Below are 15,939 nucleotides of genomic sequence, written 5' to 3'. Positions count from 1 at the left end.
ACACACACTCTAGGAAAGTGTCAGAAATAATAGTAATAGTTACACCGATTTTTGTACATAATAAAAATAGACTGTCGATGATGCCATCATTCCCTTCAGGAGTTCCATGAGATGAGCCACGGGCTGTTGCTGTGGCTGGAGAACATCGACCGCAGGAGGAACGAGGTGGTGCCCATCCCTCCCGAACTAGATCGTGAAACACTACGAGCTCATCACAAAACACTGACGGTATGTCTCTCTAACACGAGGTTTGTGTACAGCAGACTGGTGGTGTGGGTTTTTTCTGTCTCCACTGTTACGGCTTTAATACCCGTCACTGTTACGTAAACGGATAATTCAAACTCAGTAGTTCCCAAAGCGGGTTTAGGCACCAAAGACGTCCTTTGGTGATCGACCCTCATGTGATTCTGTTTCTATTTCTATAGAAATAATAAAAACTTGGAAGCAGAGGAGGTCAAATTACTTTGAATTAAAAGCCAGATAAAAAAAGATGCGTCTTCAATTTTGCTTAGAAATACCACAAAGACTTGTCATTTTAAGATGAACAAAAAAAAAATTCTGCAGCTTAAAAGAGAAAGATGTTGAACACACTGGTGACTCCTCTGTCCCTTTCATCTTCCCACAGCAAATCAAGCGTGAGCTGCTGGACTCGCAGCAGAAGGTGTCGTCTCTCCAGGAGCTGTCGGTTCAGCTGCTGGTCAACGCTAAACCTCAGACTCCGCTGCAGCAGTCGCAGGCCTCGGAGCAGATCCGGGCTCAAGGCAACGAGTGTCTGGAGGCCCAGGAGAAGGTGCACGTGATCCTGAACAGGCTGAGGCTGCTCCTGAGGGAGGTCAGCTCAGACCTGGAGGGCTTGGAGAGGAGACTGGAGGCCACGGACACACGGCAGGTCAGAAAAAGCTGGATATATAAGCAGTTTATTTTGAAATAACAGAATCTCCCTCTCCATTAGCAGCAGTTTTATTTAGATCTGAATATTATACTGACTGTTGTTGTTTTATTTTTCAGGATTGCTTACCGTTGCCCTTTGGTGAATCAGAAATCTGTCATTCAGCTGGACCTGTGTCAGAGGTGACCGTCCAAAGTCGCAAACGATTGGTAATGTTTTCTCTCTTAATGTCCAGTGGGGGGGGCTAGCCCCTCTGCTCAATAAGAAACAGCAAAATAACCTCATAGTCAACCTCATCTCAAAGATTCTTCCACTGTACCACACCTTTATCTTTATTGTGAATATAAATGTTTTCCCCTTTTCAACTGCTCTGCTAACGTGTACATGTAAAGATTTGTTGCTGCCCCCCCACCCCTCCCTTTTTTGAGATGTTTTTTGCTGCCCACCATGTTGATCTGCCAAAATCTTACAAGAAAACCTGGCTTTTCATTTCACATGACAAAAGTGTTCTGGAAAGGCTCAGCTCATATCTCATTTAGTTGAAAAAACCCTAAGAAATAAATTAATTTCTTTCTTTTTAATTATTATGTAAATAACAGTGAACCATATTTCATTTTGTCAGTTTGACTTTAGTTTCCAGGATTTATTCTTGAGAAGCCAGATTTCTTGGTTCTTGAAGTCAATCACCATCATTGATTCTGTTGCTGCTCTTTGGTTGTTGATGATCCTCTCTAGCGATGTTATGGCTCTTTATTTGTTTTTTCTCTCATCTGAAGCTTTGTCTTTTTTTGCCCTTGACTGAAACATTGTTTTCTTTCTTTTACCCCTCCCTGCTCATTACGTGGCACAGCCCCGAGGCAAAAGTAGTCAGGCCCACCCAGGACCCCCTGAGAGCGGCCCACGCCACAGGTACCTCTCTCCTGGACTCTAGAAACACGGGACGATGATGGAACCGAAGCTACGCCTGACTAGAAACTTGATTCTCTTATTAATTAAGCCCATGGGAAAATCAGCCAATCACAATCAGTCATGTTTTACTCACTGTAAAAAAAAATCTGTGTTTCTTAGATCATTTAGATGTTTAGACTCTTTAATTGATTGGTTTTAAGGCCTTAATCATGTGTTCCATGATCGTCCCTTATTCTAGAGACCATGTTACCAGCTCTTAAACGAGTGGGGAATCGCCTACATCAGGCCGCTCCCTTTCTCCTTTAAATGTTTATTTCACTTTGCCCTGCTGCTTTTTGAATGGCATCATGAAATACTGCCTTGTCATACTTTTTGCTCCTCCTTTCTCAGAGTGACTGTTGCACTCTCCTCGCCCACTAGATGGCAGTATGTGAATCCCAGTGACCCCTCAGCCCTCATGGCTGTTCCTTTGTCCTGTTTCCTTCCTTTTTCATTCTCCTCATAGTTCAAAGCAGGCTATGATGCAGTGACTCCTGCGTTTTTTTCCTTCTACCTTAACTCCCACTTTCCTTCCTATGTTTCCTTTCCAGACCTCTTAACTCACCCACCTCTGACTCTGTCGTTTCTGATTTAACTCTCATTAAATGCCAACAATAACACACAGGCCTGGTGAAGACCCCTAAACTAGTCTTGCCATGAGTGTGTAGCATAAATAATGTCTTTGTTTTCCCCTGATAGCACCCTATATAATGACAAGCAGGGGCTCTAACTCTAGCACTAATGGGCTGTGGAAACTGAAATCCAGCAGGTGGGAGCTGGCCGGCCTTAAAACACGAGCCACGAACAGTATATCAACACACACAGGATGTGCACATGTTGCTCACAGCGGCCGTGTTGTAGCATGAGACTGGCTGGAGGAGTGTCAGCATTTCTGACCCTCCTTCATCCTCCGTGAGGATGAGTCGCAGTGAGAACATGCTGTTCCTCCCCTCGAATCTTGGCTCGAACAGTGGAAATCTCCAGAGAGGCATTTGGCGTTTCTCCCGCAACTGTTTGGAATGAGACGTGACATTGAACTTTCACACACTCTGCACTAAAGCCAGAGCGTTTTCCCCCCCAGTGAGACACAGACACATTCTCTACGAATGCTTGTGATTCTCTTTTTTTGTGTGTGTTTCTGCCTGTTGTGCGTGTGTGTGTATGCAGGTCTACTGCACACGTGTGTTTCTGTGTTCAACTTCGTGACTCTCTTGATCTCTCTACCTGTTGGATCTCAGTCAACAGTATTTGCTGCGTTTTGTCTACTTTTGCTTTCCTTCCTGTTGAGTGTTTGTTGAGTATTCATTCTTCTGCCAGACATGGGTGAAATAGTATTTGCAAACATGTTTGTTTTAACCTACTTAATACCTAAAATGCTCGTCACAAATCTCGGAAGCCCAGGATGATATTTTAAGCTCACAGTTCAAAACCCAAAGATATTTTATTCACACTTAAATAAAGCACAGAAAACTGCAATTCTGACATTTGAGAAGCTTAAAGTTGACGTTTTTACTTGAAAAATAACTCAAACGAGTAATCAATAATCAAAATAGTTGACAATTGCTCCAATTAGGAAATTACACATTTATATTGAATATAACTATTGTATTTGTCCTCATATGCTTTCCATTGATCATATAACTTTCTGGTACATCTCAAGTACCTAACTGAACCAAAATGAACCCTGAAAAGGATTTCTTATCCCCCAAATGTTTCCAATTAACTAAAACGTAGTCTTAGCTTGATCAGAATGCATTTCTTATTGAAGTCCATGAAGTTAGAGCATCTTTCTCTCTATAGACGAGCAAAATAAAAGGTATCAAAAAGGTGACAACACAGCAGTGATTTACAAATACTCGTGAGCTCAGTCTGTTCTCTGCTGTGTGTAACTTTTGTCTGTGTCCTCCCGCAGCCGGAGCAGATCACCAGGCGCCGCTGGCTGCGTTTCCTCCCGTTCTGACCTTCCGGACGGCGTCTCCTCGTCAACCTCCTCCTCCTCTTCCTCCTCAAAGGGCCAGTCCTTCCTGCTGCGGGTACTCAGGGCTGCGCTCCCCGTCCAGCTGCTCCTCCTGCTCCTCATCGGCCTTGCCTGCCTGGTGCCCATGACAGAGGAGGACTACAGCTGCCACCACGCCAACAACTTCGCCCGCTCCTTCCATCCCATGCTGCGCTACACCAACGGACCTCCGCCCATATGAGAAGCAGCTGCATTGCTTTGCCAAGGACTCCACTGACTCCTGTGAATGTTTCCTCTTCACCCCGTGCCCTAAAGCAACAAACTCTTCATGCATGATGAAGTGATTCAGAGGTGATATGAAGACTTCTCTCACTAACATTGCACACCCGTGCTCCTGAAATCACCTCAACCCTTTAAACCCACTTTCCAGAACACATGGACCTTCATCTGGAGACCTACCCCTCCCCCATCCAAATATTTCATGTTGTTTTAACTTAAATGTGTATATTATTTTTTAAGGTTTCTGAAGAAACCTGTGAAATCAATGAAAACAAAGCACTATTTATATACTGTATGTTGGGAGCCAAAGTCGACCGTGCTTTTTGTCCATGATATCCAGTGCTGCTACTATTTATTTAGTGTTCAATCAGTTAATAGTTTGTTAGTATTGATGAAGCTAAAGCACCACCTTGAGTGTGGGATATTGTACCTGAAAACTGTACAAGAGACTTGCAGTCTGAGTAGCAATCATTCACAATGAAGAGTTCGTTTCCAAAAGACGCATTTGAAGAATCGACTGAAACGACTGAACGGTACAGCAGCTCCACAGGAGAGCTTTCTGAAGGATGAGACGTAGCTTTATGTCTTAAGCTCGACACATTTCAGATGAACCTGCTTGAATTTGGAAATGAAGTCTTCACGTGACGTTAAAGCGAAAATCTGAACCGATAGCACTGACATGAGCACTGTCGAAGGTACTGCACTGAAGCCGTCCAGCCAAGATGGCCGACTTCTTTCCCGGAGAGCCAAGGCTTGTATTCCTGTTTTTAATTTTCAGTGTTTAATCAACTTGGGGCAAATGTGACAAAAAAAACATGTGAGCTCTCTTGTTAAAAAACTTAAACTGATTTGTATATTATTGTTGAAATGCCTTTGAATACGGGCGGTTATTTTTTTATCTTTTCTGTTTGAGCATGCACTTGAAAGTCCCCTGCTTTTAAGAAAGCCAAACAATCACTGGTAGTGTTTTAGTAGACGGCTGTGACATGAAATAGTGTGCTTTGTAATAACTGCGATAATTATTCTGCCGTGATGAGACATCAGAATCACTGCGTTGTTAAAACAGAATCTGTAAAAAAAATGATGAAATATGAAATGGTTATTTATGTATGTACAGTTTGCTAATGCCAACTTCATTAAGAATACTCTTTGCAAATAATAAAACATGAAATATTTACTTACTGTGTATTCTTCCACTTGATTTTGTGATACAAACGCAGGAGAAACACAGGGGTGAATAGTATTTTCCCAATTAATGCTTTTATTTTTTACGCACAGTAAGCAAATAACAGGTTTGACTGGACTTACACTTAACAGCTCAAGTGGCTAAATCCAATTTTTGGATCCTGTATGGAGGCTATCCACACATCTCCAGCAAACATCAAACAAGGAAAAGGTGGCTTTAATTTGGAGCAATGTGCTCTGATCACAGAGACCTAAAATTTAAATCTAGACCTAATGCATGTAGGCATGTTTTTTAAAAATTCTTTATTCTACGTTATGTTTTACATGCATCAATTCAATTAAAGAATGTAAATATGTAGGAGGGCAAATTATGAAAATTTGCTTCACTTTTGTCTGAACGCACCGTGAAGATTTTCTGCTTTTCTTTGTTAGTATCATAAATTGAATACATTTTGGATTTAGAGTGTCACTTTGGGCTCTGGGGCTAATACAGAAAACACCTGCTCACGTCCGTATCAGATATCTTCTTAACAATCGGTTTCAATTTGATGCATTCAAACTGAAATCAAAACAATCGCCTAGATGGGCATACATTATGATAATTAGTTTTTTGGAGGTGTGTAAATCAAGCCAAACTCAACATGTCATGACAGAATGAATAGGAAGCAGTTGCTGCTTTGACTCGGTTGAAAAGTTAAGCAACAAGACAAAGATCTATGCATCAAACCAGCTTGGAGCTGCTCGTAACTCATTGTCTCAGATTTCTCGCAGACACATAAACATATTTAAGACTTCAAGACTTGTAAGACAAATTCAGAAAAAAACCCTGATGCACGCAAGCATAAAGAACACACCAACTACACACAGAAAGCTGCAGATAGGGTGGAGTTACCCAACAGTAAAGCTTGGCTTCCTTCACTATGTAATCAGTGCTTTCGGATTTGATCGTGCAATTTTTAGCTATTGAAAATTCAACAGATATATCCTCAGCCACTGTTCATTTCATAATTTCATCACTCAAATAATTTTTCTCCAAATGCATCAAGTTAAAAATTGTGTGCGCGCATAAGACACAATACCTGACGTTTAGTCCCTAATGATGCTGGAATTTAAAGAAAAAATAAATTACACTTTCATTGTAGCCAGTTTTATCCTAGTAATCATCCTTAATGCGTAAAAGTAAAAATTATGCTCAATAGCCCGTTAAACCCAAGAGGAAGTGCACTTTGGTTGAAGCAAACACCAGGAAAAATTAGCTGCTCGTCATTTCAAATCACCGTAGCTGACAGAGTGCCACAATATGACCTCACACCTGGAAATACTAAGCTGTACTGTAAAGCTGTGAGAGACTGACTCAAAATCACAGATATTATGAAAGGCAGCGTAGAAGATAAACTGCTTGGAGCTCACATTTTAGTGAATTGGAGTAGTGCAAAGGAAAAATGTCTCCCTAACCAGCTACGACTATAAAATCACGTAATTTATAAATAATTATCTCATGAAATGAATTACAATACAACTGCTCTGTCTCATAGGATGTGGGTGCAGTCAGAGGGACCCACCATACTGCAGGACACCTGGACCCGTGGGGGCTCTGCTCGGGCTGTCGTGGCTGCCTCGTGGTCCTGAGCCGGAACCTCCGCCGATGCTGCTGCTACTGCTGCCATTTCTGGGGTTGAAGGGAGGCTCGCCGTCAGCCTGGGACCAGGACTCCGCCGGTCTGTCTGGGCGGTGGATGCGGTGAGCGTCCAGCATCTCCAGCAGCAGGTCGTACAGAGGCACTTTGTTCTTGCACTTCATGCTGTAGAGATGCTCCATGCCTTTGTTGCTGCAGGCAGCGTAAACAAAAGGGACATGAGGAATTAGAGCGAGTTCATGAATCAGTTAATGAATCTACGTCCCCCGCCGGCTCACTTCGATTTTACAATTTTACGTGTTAGCATTGTATTGTGATTTTATTTACTTTTGAATTTTTCTGCTTTTTGGCCTGCAGTTGCTTTGTCTTGTTTACTTATTGTTCAGGTTTTTATTAATGACTCTCTATGGAGAATGGTTTTGCTAAGCACATTAAGTTTAATAAGGCTGGTGTTTTTCTGTAGTTTTGTTTTACTGGACACAAAACAAATATGTGAGTCTGTCAAATATTAAAAAACGTTCCACAAACATATGGTTTCTTTTTTTAAAAAAGACAGCTGAGCACTATAGTTTTTAACAAGCATTACGCTAAGGCTAAGCAGCCCCCGGCAAAGGCAGGATAATATGCATTTGGTGCTCCAGTGAGCATTTAAAGCAGCAGGGTGATGTGTGTGGGGCTGACTCAACATGAATTACAGTGCCCATGATTATTGTGTTGAAGGAAAATGTCACCTAGTGTAACAGTGTGATTTGCGATTTGTGATGTGTTTTTAGCAGGACAACTCAGGAGGTCGATGGCACAGAAATAATTCATACCAGGCTTTAGATGCACAGACAATACTTGGATCAGTTCATTTGGTCTTTTATCCTTGCTGGTTCAACACATTACATTAGAAAACTGTTTTCTTGTGGCTTATTGTATTACACTTGATGTATTGTCCAACCATCAGTGAGCCTGGAGATGAGACAAAGCATGTGCCTGCCTTTCATTAATGATTTGTGTCCATCTTACCTGAATATAGACAATCAATTATTAATCCAAAAAAAGAGCCCAAACCCTTTTAAAGCATTTATCTTTTAAGTTTCCACTTCACAGAATCACTGTGCATTGCTGAAGTACGGCTCTCAGCAGGCCGCGTTGAAATCAAAAGACTTTCAATATGGTGAAAAAGATGAGACCTTTTCTAATTTAATTTCACCTCATGTGCCTGATGTGGGAGAGCAGGAGGAGCAGCTGGGCCTGCCGCCTCGACTGCTGCTGAGCCGAGCATCCCGATTGGCTGATGTGATGTATGAGAGCGTCGGTGATGGTGTCCAGCATGTTCTGCACCGCCGCGCCGTCGTGGAGGGGCTCCATTGTGCCGGTGCAGAAAGAGAAGGCGCCTGGTGGAGAAAAAAACAGAATGGAGCCTTCTTTTCTTAAACAGAGATAAATAGATAAAACTCACTCAGCCTGCAGCAGATTCAAGCTAAAAAAAACCCACAAAAACAACTTTAACTTGCACACTTTTTAAAAATACTTTAACATGAAATATCTGACTCACACATGCATATGCACTAAGAGCAGAGCATTAATTGCAGACGTTTTGCCCACACAGCAATCAAAAGTTCATCCGGCTCTAGCAGCTGTGCCAGCAGTGTCATCCCGCTGGTATTTCAGTCTACTCAGTTTCCAGTATAGAATTTTTCAATCTCTGGAACAAACACAGCCCTCTGTGCTGTCTCATGTTGTCATGGGAACAGTTATCAGGCATATTGACAGGACAGACCTTTCCAGAACACACTGTTCGCCTAACGTGCCTGAGTGGTGTTCAGACCTACACCTCTGTGGGTGTAGTTTGACAATAATCAATATTTACTCAATATTTACTGGGGAACAGAAACTGAAACCTGCGACAAAGTGGAGCGCATGCCAACAAAACCGTGAGGAATCAAATAATTAAACTCAAGAGCTTATGTTTTTATGAGTGGAAGTGTCTCTGCTCCCCAAGGTCGGTGTTTCCAGGGATCAGTTTCCCTGAAAACGTTTCACAAGAAGGTGACTAAAACCGTTAACACACACACTCACACACACATCTTGCCTCACCAGAGTTGAGCAAGATGATTGCTTTGAGGCAGACGAACTCCTCAGGTCTGAGTTTGAGCATGCGGAAGCGGGAAGTGGTGGCCAGCAGCATGTCAAAGATCTCAGCCATGCCTTCGACACAGTCGCCTTCGTTCCTGGTGGACAGAGGGAAAGAAAACAGGAGGACTTTTTTAAGTGACACACGAATAAATTTCAATACATTAATATGAAAGTTGGTGAGTCCAGGTTCTGAGCTGCAGAGCACCGTCAGAGGAAAAATAACCAAACTGCATCTGTGACCGTGAAACTGTCCAAAGAGCGGCCAGATAAACAACTAATGGACTGAATGACTGCAACGCTCCATTTGTCTGCACAGTTGAAAAGTAATGGTAAGATGGATGATGTCCAGCGGCTGGAGTGGAGATAAACTTTGAAGCACTGAGCCAAGGGAATTTGTCAACCCTGACCCACAGCGTTTTAGTCATCATGTCCAATTGGTGAGGACACTCATACAGGGACCAGGTTTTAGAGATAATACTCTCTAATACAGTTCTGAATCAAATGGGAACATCAGACACATCAGAGGGTAAAAGCTCTGTCTGTCTGCATGTCTCCCTCATCCCTCTCTCTGTCTCCAGCTCTCTCTCGCAGAACAGCTGATACTGTGGTTTGGCGAGCTTGTTTACTTTGAACACGGGGGGAAGTGGAGGGAACAGGCTGTGCCTGCAAAGCAGAAAACAGCGATGTCTCATGTCTCCCTGCATCTCTATTTTCTCGTCCTCTCCGCTGGTTATTTAGCTCCCTCTCCTCCGCCTCTTTCCCCGTCATCTCTCCCTCCACCGTTCTTCCTTCTCCATCATTCCTTGCGTCGAGGGTTTGATTAAATCTCTGCCCTGGTTGCCAGCTCAGCACAGTAATGATGAGGGGGTGTTTCAGGTTGGGGAGAGGCCGCTCTCCTCTCCGTGGGGAACATGTGATTAGTCTTTCACTCTACGACGGCCGTGATGGGATGGCACAATGGCTGGCAAGGTGTGAAATGGAAAATCTACAATGCTGATGTATCACTCTTAAGATCTGTGTGAGAGTGAGAGGAAGATAGAGGAATAGGGAGAAAAGCAGCGACAGAGAGATGAAAAAGCATAAAAAGGTGCATGTTACACAGAAGTCAGGCAGGTATCCCGCTACCTGTCCAGTATGAGGTCCTGTGCGAAGATGAGTTTGCCGGGACAGTGGATGGACCTCCAGATGAGCCCGATCATCAGCACCTCCAGCCATGAGCTCTCCAGCAGCTGCACCTGGTCGTGGAGGGACAGCTGCAGGAAACCTGGAAGGAAACACACACCTGGTTACAGCAGATTTAGACACGTTTCACAGCTCTCGAGTCAATTCCAAATAATCATCGCTAAAAACTGTTATTCATTAAAACTGGACTGAGTGTGTTTCATCCTGATCGCAGCAATAAGTGGAATCCAGACCAAACTGGTGTTGCTGATTATTTGGAGAGTGGGTGTTAATTGCAGTACAGTGGGAGACATTAACACTCCCAGAGTTAAATGTTTGTGCACCTTCAGTCCCACTCATGAAAACAAAAATATGCATGCCCTTGTTTTCTGGCAGGGAATTGCTACTTAAATAAACCCATCTGCAATCTCTCTGCTCTGAGAAGCCTTATCACTGGCGCTCAGCTGTCTCAATTCATATGTAATTACAGCCAATTCATTCCCATTGTCCCCCTCTGTGCCATGTTCAAGACCCCTCGCAATTAAAACTGTGTGCCTTTAGGCTTTTAGTGACGCACGAGGTTGTAATACCTCAAAATCAGGATTTACTCATTAGAGAGCATGTCACGTGTGTGCATGTGTGCGTGCGTATGTGTGTGTGTACTTGCATGCAAAAGGGTGATGTGTCCTATACGGCATTTAGGCTCTATGGGGTGCCAGCAGATTGGCCAAACAATCCTCTCAAAGGTGATGACTGTAATTTCCATCACTGTAATGGCTCTGCATTTTGTGTGTGTGTATGTGTGCATGCCTATCAACTATAAATGTCTCCCATCACCTTGCTGTTGCCTCAGCAGTCAAACAGACAATGATCAAGGGCCACAACCACTGCCACACAGGCCACCTCTACATTTGAATGTTTAAGAAACACACTGTTTCCGAGCATTTGAAAATATGTCCTGACTTGGACGAGACAGGCTAGATGTCATGGTGCTCCAGCAGACCTGACTCATGTGTTTTGCACCTGCCCACTCTCACCTGTGTCCTTACAGGGAAAGTATCTCTCAATATCTATCCAAAGCTACAGATATAAGCTATGTGTGGGGATCCAGTCAATAATGAGCCACAATCACTGGACATTATCGGATATTATAGCATTTGCATCATTTTATCAACCTGGAAGTCGTCCTTCTGTTCTTACAGTCCTGATGGTGTTTATGAATTGAAATGAAGTTTGCACTGACAGGCTTTTATTTCATGTGGAAGTTTTTCTTGATTCATTATTTTTAAAGTTTGTTCAATTATTAAATAATTTAAATTTAAATTGACCATTTTTCTGTCTTACAGCTCTGAGAAAATATCACACGTTCATGTCCTATAGTAGGAAGAGATCATTTCCTATTAAAACAGAAAAAATACACTGCATGATACAATAGCTGCTGAAAAAGCATGAAGAATAATTGCAGGTGGTGTGGCTACCTTGTCACAGTAAGCAGTACCTGGAAGCTTTTTGGCCCAGGCGATCATGTGGACCAGCTCCTTGTCGGCCATGCTGGTAAGCAGGGTCATCATGGTGACCTCGGTGTAGGGTCGGCTCATCTTCTGGCGGGAGCACAGTGTTGGGGGCTCGGCGCCCTGCAGCAGGAGGAGAACCTGGGGAAGGAGCAGATACACAGTCACACTGTCAGTCAATTCAACCATGAGAATATAAGCTGTTGTGCTTCAAATTGATTTAAAGCGACTGCAAACAGGACATCCACAAGCCACACCGCCATGAAACTGGAGGAAGGTCCTGGAGGATGATTCCTAATATTCCTCTCAGATCCAAATTTCCTCCTAAAGAACAATTTGCAGCACAAATAAGTATTTCAAATCAAAGATCACTGTCTCCACATGAATGAGCACCTGGTCAGGGGGCATGCCAATCACCGATGATTTTCTTTCCCCACCACCAGCACTGCCACTGCTGTGTTTCCTCCTGTCCTGAGGGGGCACTGTTCTGTGCTCCAGGTCCTTAGAGACCTTGTCTCTGTCACTGGTGCCAGTCCGTCTTTTGTCCCGCCGCAAAACCCGGCCACGGTCCTTGCGCACACCTTAAGCACACAGCGGGGACAAAAGCCGCAAACATGCATGCACACAATCACACGCAAACTCATCAGGCTTTTTCCTAACTCGCCCATAACCTCATTTCCTGTTCTAACCATAAAGTCCAGCAGAGCAGACTAAATGGATGTCTGTGTGATTCAAGAAATATGAAAACAAAAATGTGGGTGTGTGTAATCAGTGGCTGTACTCCTTAGGAGGAAACCACTTCAAGGCCACGCTAAAGTTAGTCTCGAGCTTATCTGCATCCACCAGAACTCTCACATTTGTGCCAGTCCTCTCAGCAACAAGCCGTGATTGATAGATGCCAATTAGTTTAAAAAGTTGTTCAGAAGAGGGGCGTAAAATTTTGCTGACGCAGCAAAAAACTGTGCAAAAAGAAAAGCCCTGGATGGCTTCTTAAACAATATAACCATAAAAGAAACAAGTAATAATAATGCAACTGAACTGAAGAGAGCAAAAAACATTAAAAAAAAGAGAGACTGGTGTGGGAAAAGACGGAGCTGGTGGTGTTTCTACCTACCTCCTTTCATCATGCCCACTTCGTAACACTTCCTAAGACGGCAAGCCTGGCAACTCTTCCTCCGATTCCTGTCAATAGTACACTGATTGGTTGCTGGGCACATATAGTCATTGTGACCTGAAACGGAAGAAAATCTATTACTTCAAGCCCCCCACTCCAGTGTTCAGTTCAGATTTAGGTTATTTAGTAGCCGGGAACACTGTAGTCCCATTTTTAATGGATCTGAGATGGAGAAAATTAAAATGTGGCATCTTGGCTTTGTCATTGCCATGGAGACTACTGGTTTCTTTAAGACCAGTCTTCCATTGCATCACTTATCAATGTGCTGAAGCATCATGTAACAAACTTGACTAAGGCACTGACAGCAGACGAGGCTTTTATGTGCACACAGAGGCAGCTGTACATGGAGGTTGTACGCCATGGCATATGAAAGAGGAGCAAAAATGGCTAAAACTTACACAGTAAAGTAACACAGTGAAAATAAACTTGTTGAAATTCCTCTCCCTTGAGTTCAAATCTGTCAGTTTCACAATGTCACAATTTACAACAAGTATTTTCTCCACTTTACTTGTGGATGTTTTTTAGTTTCTCACATGTTCCAGATTAAACTACAGTAAATTTTACTTTGTTCAGTGACAGAAAGACAAGAAAGACTAATTGTTATTGGGCACAGCACTCCATTTCTTTCTTTATTTACAATTATTTAAGTTTGAGCAGTTCTTTGTCTAATTAACTGTAGAGTTTTAGGAATGTCTTGTTCATGTTGACGTGAAATTCAAACACTTAACTCTAAACTCAGAATTACATTCATTGGTCACAAATGGAAGAAGCAGACAAGTTACCTACCCTGGATGCTCCTCTTGAAGAAGGCCTTGCAGCCCTCACAGGACCACACCCCGTAGTGGTACCCAGAGGCATAGTCGCTGCACACGGCACAGAAACGCATCTCTTTGGCCATCTCAAACCCTCTCGTCCCCGCTCCGGCCCCAGACTCCCCCACACCGTATGAGTCGTCACTGGTGCCACACTGGTCCTCTCTGGAAACCAGCTGCTGACTGGATGGGACACTGGACCTGCAGGCCATAGATTTCATGTCAGTTAAAATATCTCACATATTCACTTCATGATTAAATGTTTAAACAGTAAGTGACAATAGATTATATTGCAGATGAAATAATATAAATAGCTTTCCTGCTATAAAATATAGCTGATGGATTCAAACATTTACCACACAGACTTTAACCTGACAACGGCAGAGACAAAAGCAGAGAACTGTTTTCCACCTGCGTCAGGAAACAATCTGCATGTGTGCTTCTGTTGTTCTTACGTATTGTACCTTTCTCAAGGCCCCTGACAAAGTCCTTAATCTCTGGAATTAGAAACCAGGGCAAACCTTGATCCTTTCTACAGAGATAGTGCCAATGTTTTGTATAAAGCAAGAGATAAAAAAAAAGCCAACACAGTTATATAATTATATTTTGTTTATAACTGCATTTTGAGGACTGAACAGAATGCCAATGCTATAATACATGAGTGAAAGAGATTAAATATAGTTACGTGGCAATACTTTCCCCTTCACCCAATCATTAGGAAACACCAAGTCACTAGGGAAAATACAGAAGAATTGTGAAATATACAAATGAATTATTATGACCAAGAAAAAACAAACTGAGAATTTATTTACCCAAATCATGATGGAGTGAGCAAAAGAACCATAGTGGAGAAACAAATGTGACGGGCCTATTGATGTTCTGGCTACACGGCTCCTGTCAGTTACATAATCAGTAGAGGGCAAACAAAACTGACCAAACAATCAACAATCAAGCAGTGGAAGTGGCATCTCTCACAAACGACTTACCCTCCCATGAAATACGTAAGTAAATTTAACAGTAATGGCCAAAAGTGACCCCTACATTTTGATGGAGTCTGTAAAAAAGAAGTTTTTCCCAAGCACGCAACACACTTTGCTCCACTCTGGTGATCTGTTGATGAAGAAAAATTCTATTATCTCACCTGTAGATGGTTGTTGAGGTGGTTTCCAGATAGTGGTGGCTGGGTGGGTGCATAAAGGGGCTGAGTCGGGGGCTAGAGGGCACAAACACAAGAGGACTGGTAGGCCCACTGCCCAGCGACTGAAGGCTGCCATCTGAGGGTGGTCCATGGGCGTCCAGAGGAGCGGAGTAGTAGCCAGGGGTGGAGTGGCTATAAAGAGGAGTCGGGGCAGGGGTGGGGGCAGCATAGTCGTACGTCCCCTCCAGGAAGTCCACAGTGGCTACCCCTCCAGACCCTCGGCTCTCTTCGGGGTACATGTCGCTGAGGGGGGCACGCAGCGGAGGCGAGGGACGTTGCGGAGAGAGGGTCTCCAGCTCTGAGGAGGCCGGGCTGATCCTGGGTCTGACTACTGGTCCGCAAGGCTGTCTGCTCTGCGCCGGGCTCTGCCTGAGCAACATCACAGCACAACAGCACTGATATGCAACATGATTTAGACTTGCTCTCCCATTTGCTGGGAGGGGGAGTGGAGACGAGTGCTGCTCTCCCTCTCTCTTTACTCTTTCCTCACTCTCTCACTGTCTCTCTTGCCTTTTTTCCAATAAAGCCTGTCAGGCAACTTGAATGGTCTACTATTCTTACAGTCCCTTTGCCCTATCTGCCTAGAGCTTCCGCCCACCAAGCTCCAGAAAAAAAACAGAAACAATATCCAAAATGACTCCTCCCAACCTCCTTAAACGATTTTTTTTTTTTGGTCAGCAGAGCCTTTCCCTTATTTCCTCTAATATGTCTCTACTAATGTGTAGGAGGAGGAGAAGCCTGGTACGATAGAGAAAGACAAGGATGGACAGAAATAGTGAATCCCAAGTAACTTCCCTGGACTGTCTGCCACACCTTTATAAAATGTTCCCTTCCCACTGCACATGTTTTCTTACATTGAAAAGCTTTTTTGGTTGCAGCTTGAAAAACCAACTACAAACTAGCAGCAGCGCTTTCATTTAGTTGATACTCAGCACACTACAAGCATGACGTATGGCCGGTCTATTTGTAGCAAGATTATTGAATACACCTGAGACTCTGCAGTAAATCAAATCACTGTGGAAATGAGAAGCATTAGGACAATGGTTTAAAATAACGGGGGCTAAA

At 43.4% G+C, this 15,939-nt stretch overlaps 2 protein-coding genes across 2 annotated transcripts in view; one reads left to right on the top strand and one right to left on the bottom strand.

Moving 5' to 3' along the window:
* The window catches only part of syne1a (spectrin repeat containing, nuclear envelope 1a), a 109,502-nt gene extending 104,257 nt beyond the window's left edge, over positions 1–5,245 (top strand). Inside the window, exons 142-146 of the mRNA XM_041958052.1 lie at positions 100–228; positions 626–889; positions 1,009–1,098; positions 1,740–1,798; positions 3,750–5,245. Coding sequence (XP_041813986.1) covers positions 100–228; positions 626–889; positions 1,009–1,098; positions 1,740–1,798; positions 3,750–4,035 — 828 coding nt within the window. The 3' untranslated portion in view covers positions 4,036–5,245. The remainder of the gene's footprint in view (positions 1–99; positions 229–625; positions 890–1,008; positions 1,099–1,739; positions 1,799–3,749) is intronic.
* esr1 (estrogen receptor 1) lies at positions 3,266–15,296 on the bottom strand. The gene is given in 10 exon segments (XM_041958053.1): positions 3,266–6,812; positions 6,814–7,086; positions 8,093–8,276; positions 8,980–9,113; positions 10,144–10,282; positions 11,678–11,831; positions 12,084–12,271; positions 12,805–12,921; positions 13,651–13,877; positions 14,818–15,296. Coding segments are annotated over 10 exon segments (1,878 nt in total). The 5' UTR covers positions 15,255–15,296; the 3' UTR covers positions 3,266–6,787.
* Between the last annotated feature and the right edge of the window lie 643 nt (positions 15,297–15,939).

This window comes from Chelmon rostratus, chromosome 18 (assembly GCF_017976325.1).
Source record: "Chelmon rostratus isolate fCheRos1 chromosome 18, fCheRos1.pri, whole genome shotgun sequence".
Classification (NCBI taxonomy): Eukaryota; Metazoa; Chordata; class Actinopteri; order Chaetodontiformes; family Chaetodontidae; genus Chelmon; species Chelmon rostratus.
The sequence above is the reverse complement of the archived record's forward strand: the minus strand, read 5'-3'. Positions and strand labels throughout refer to the sequence as shown.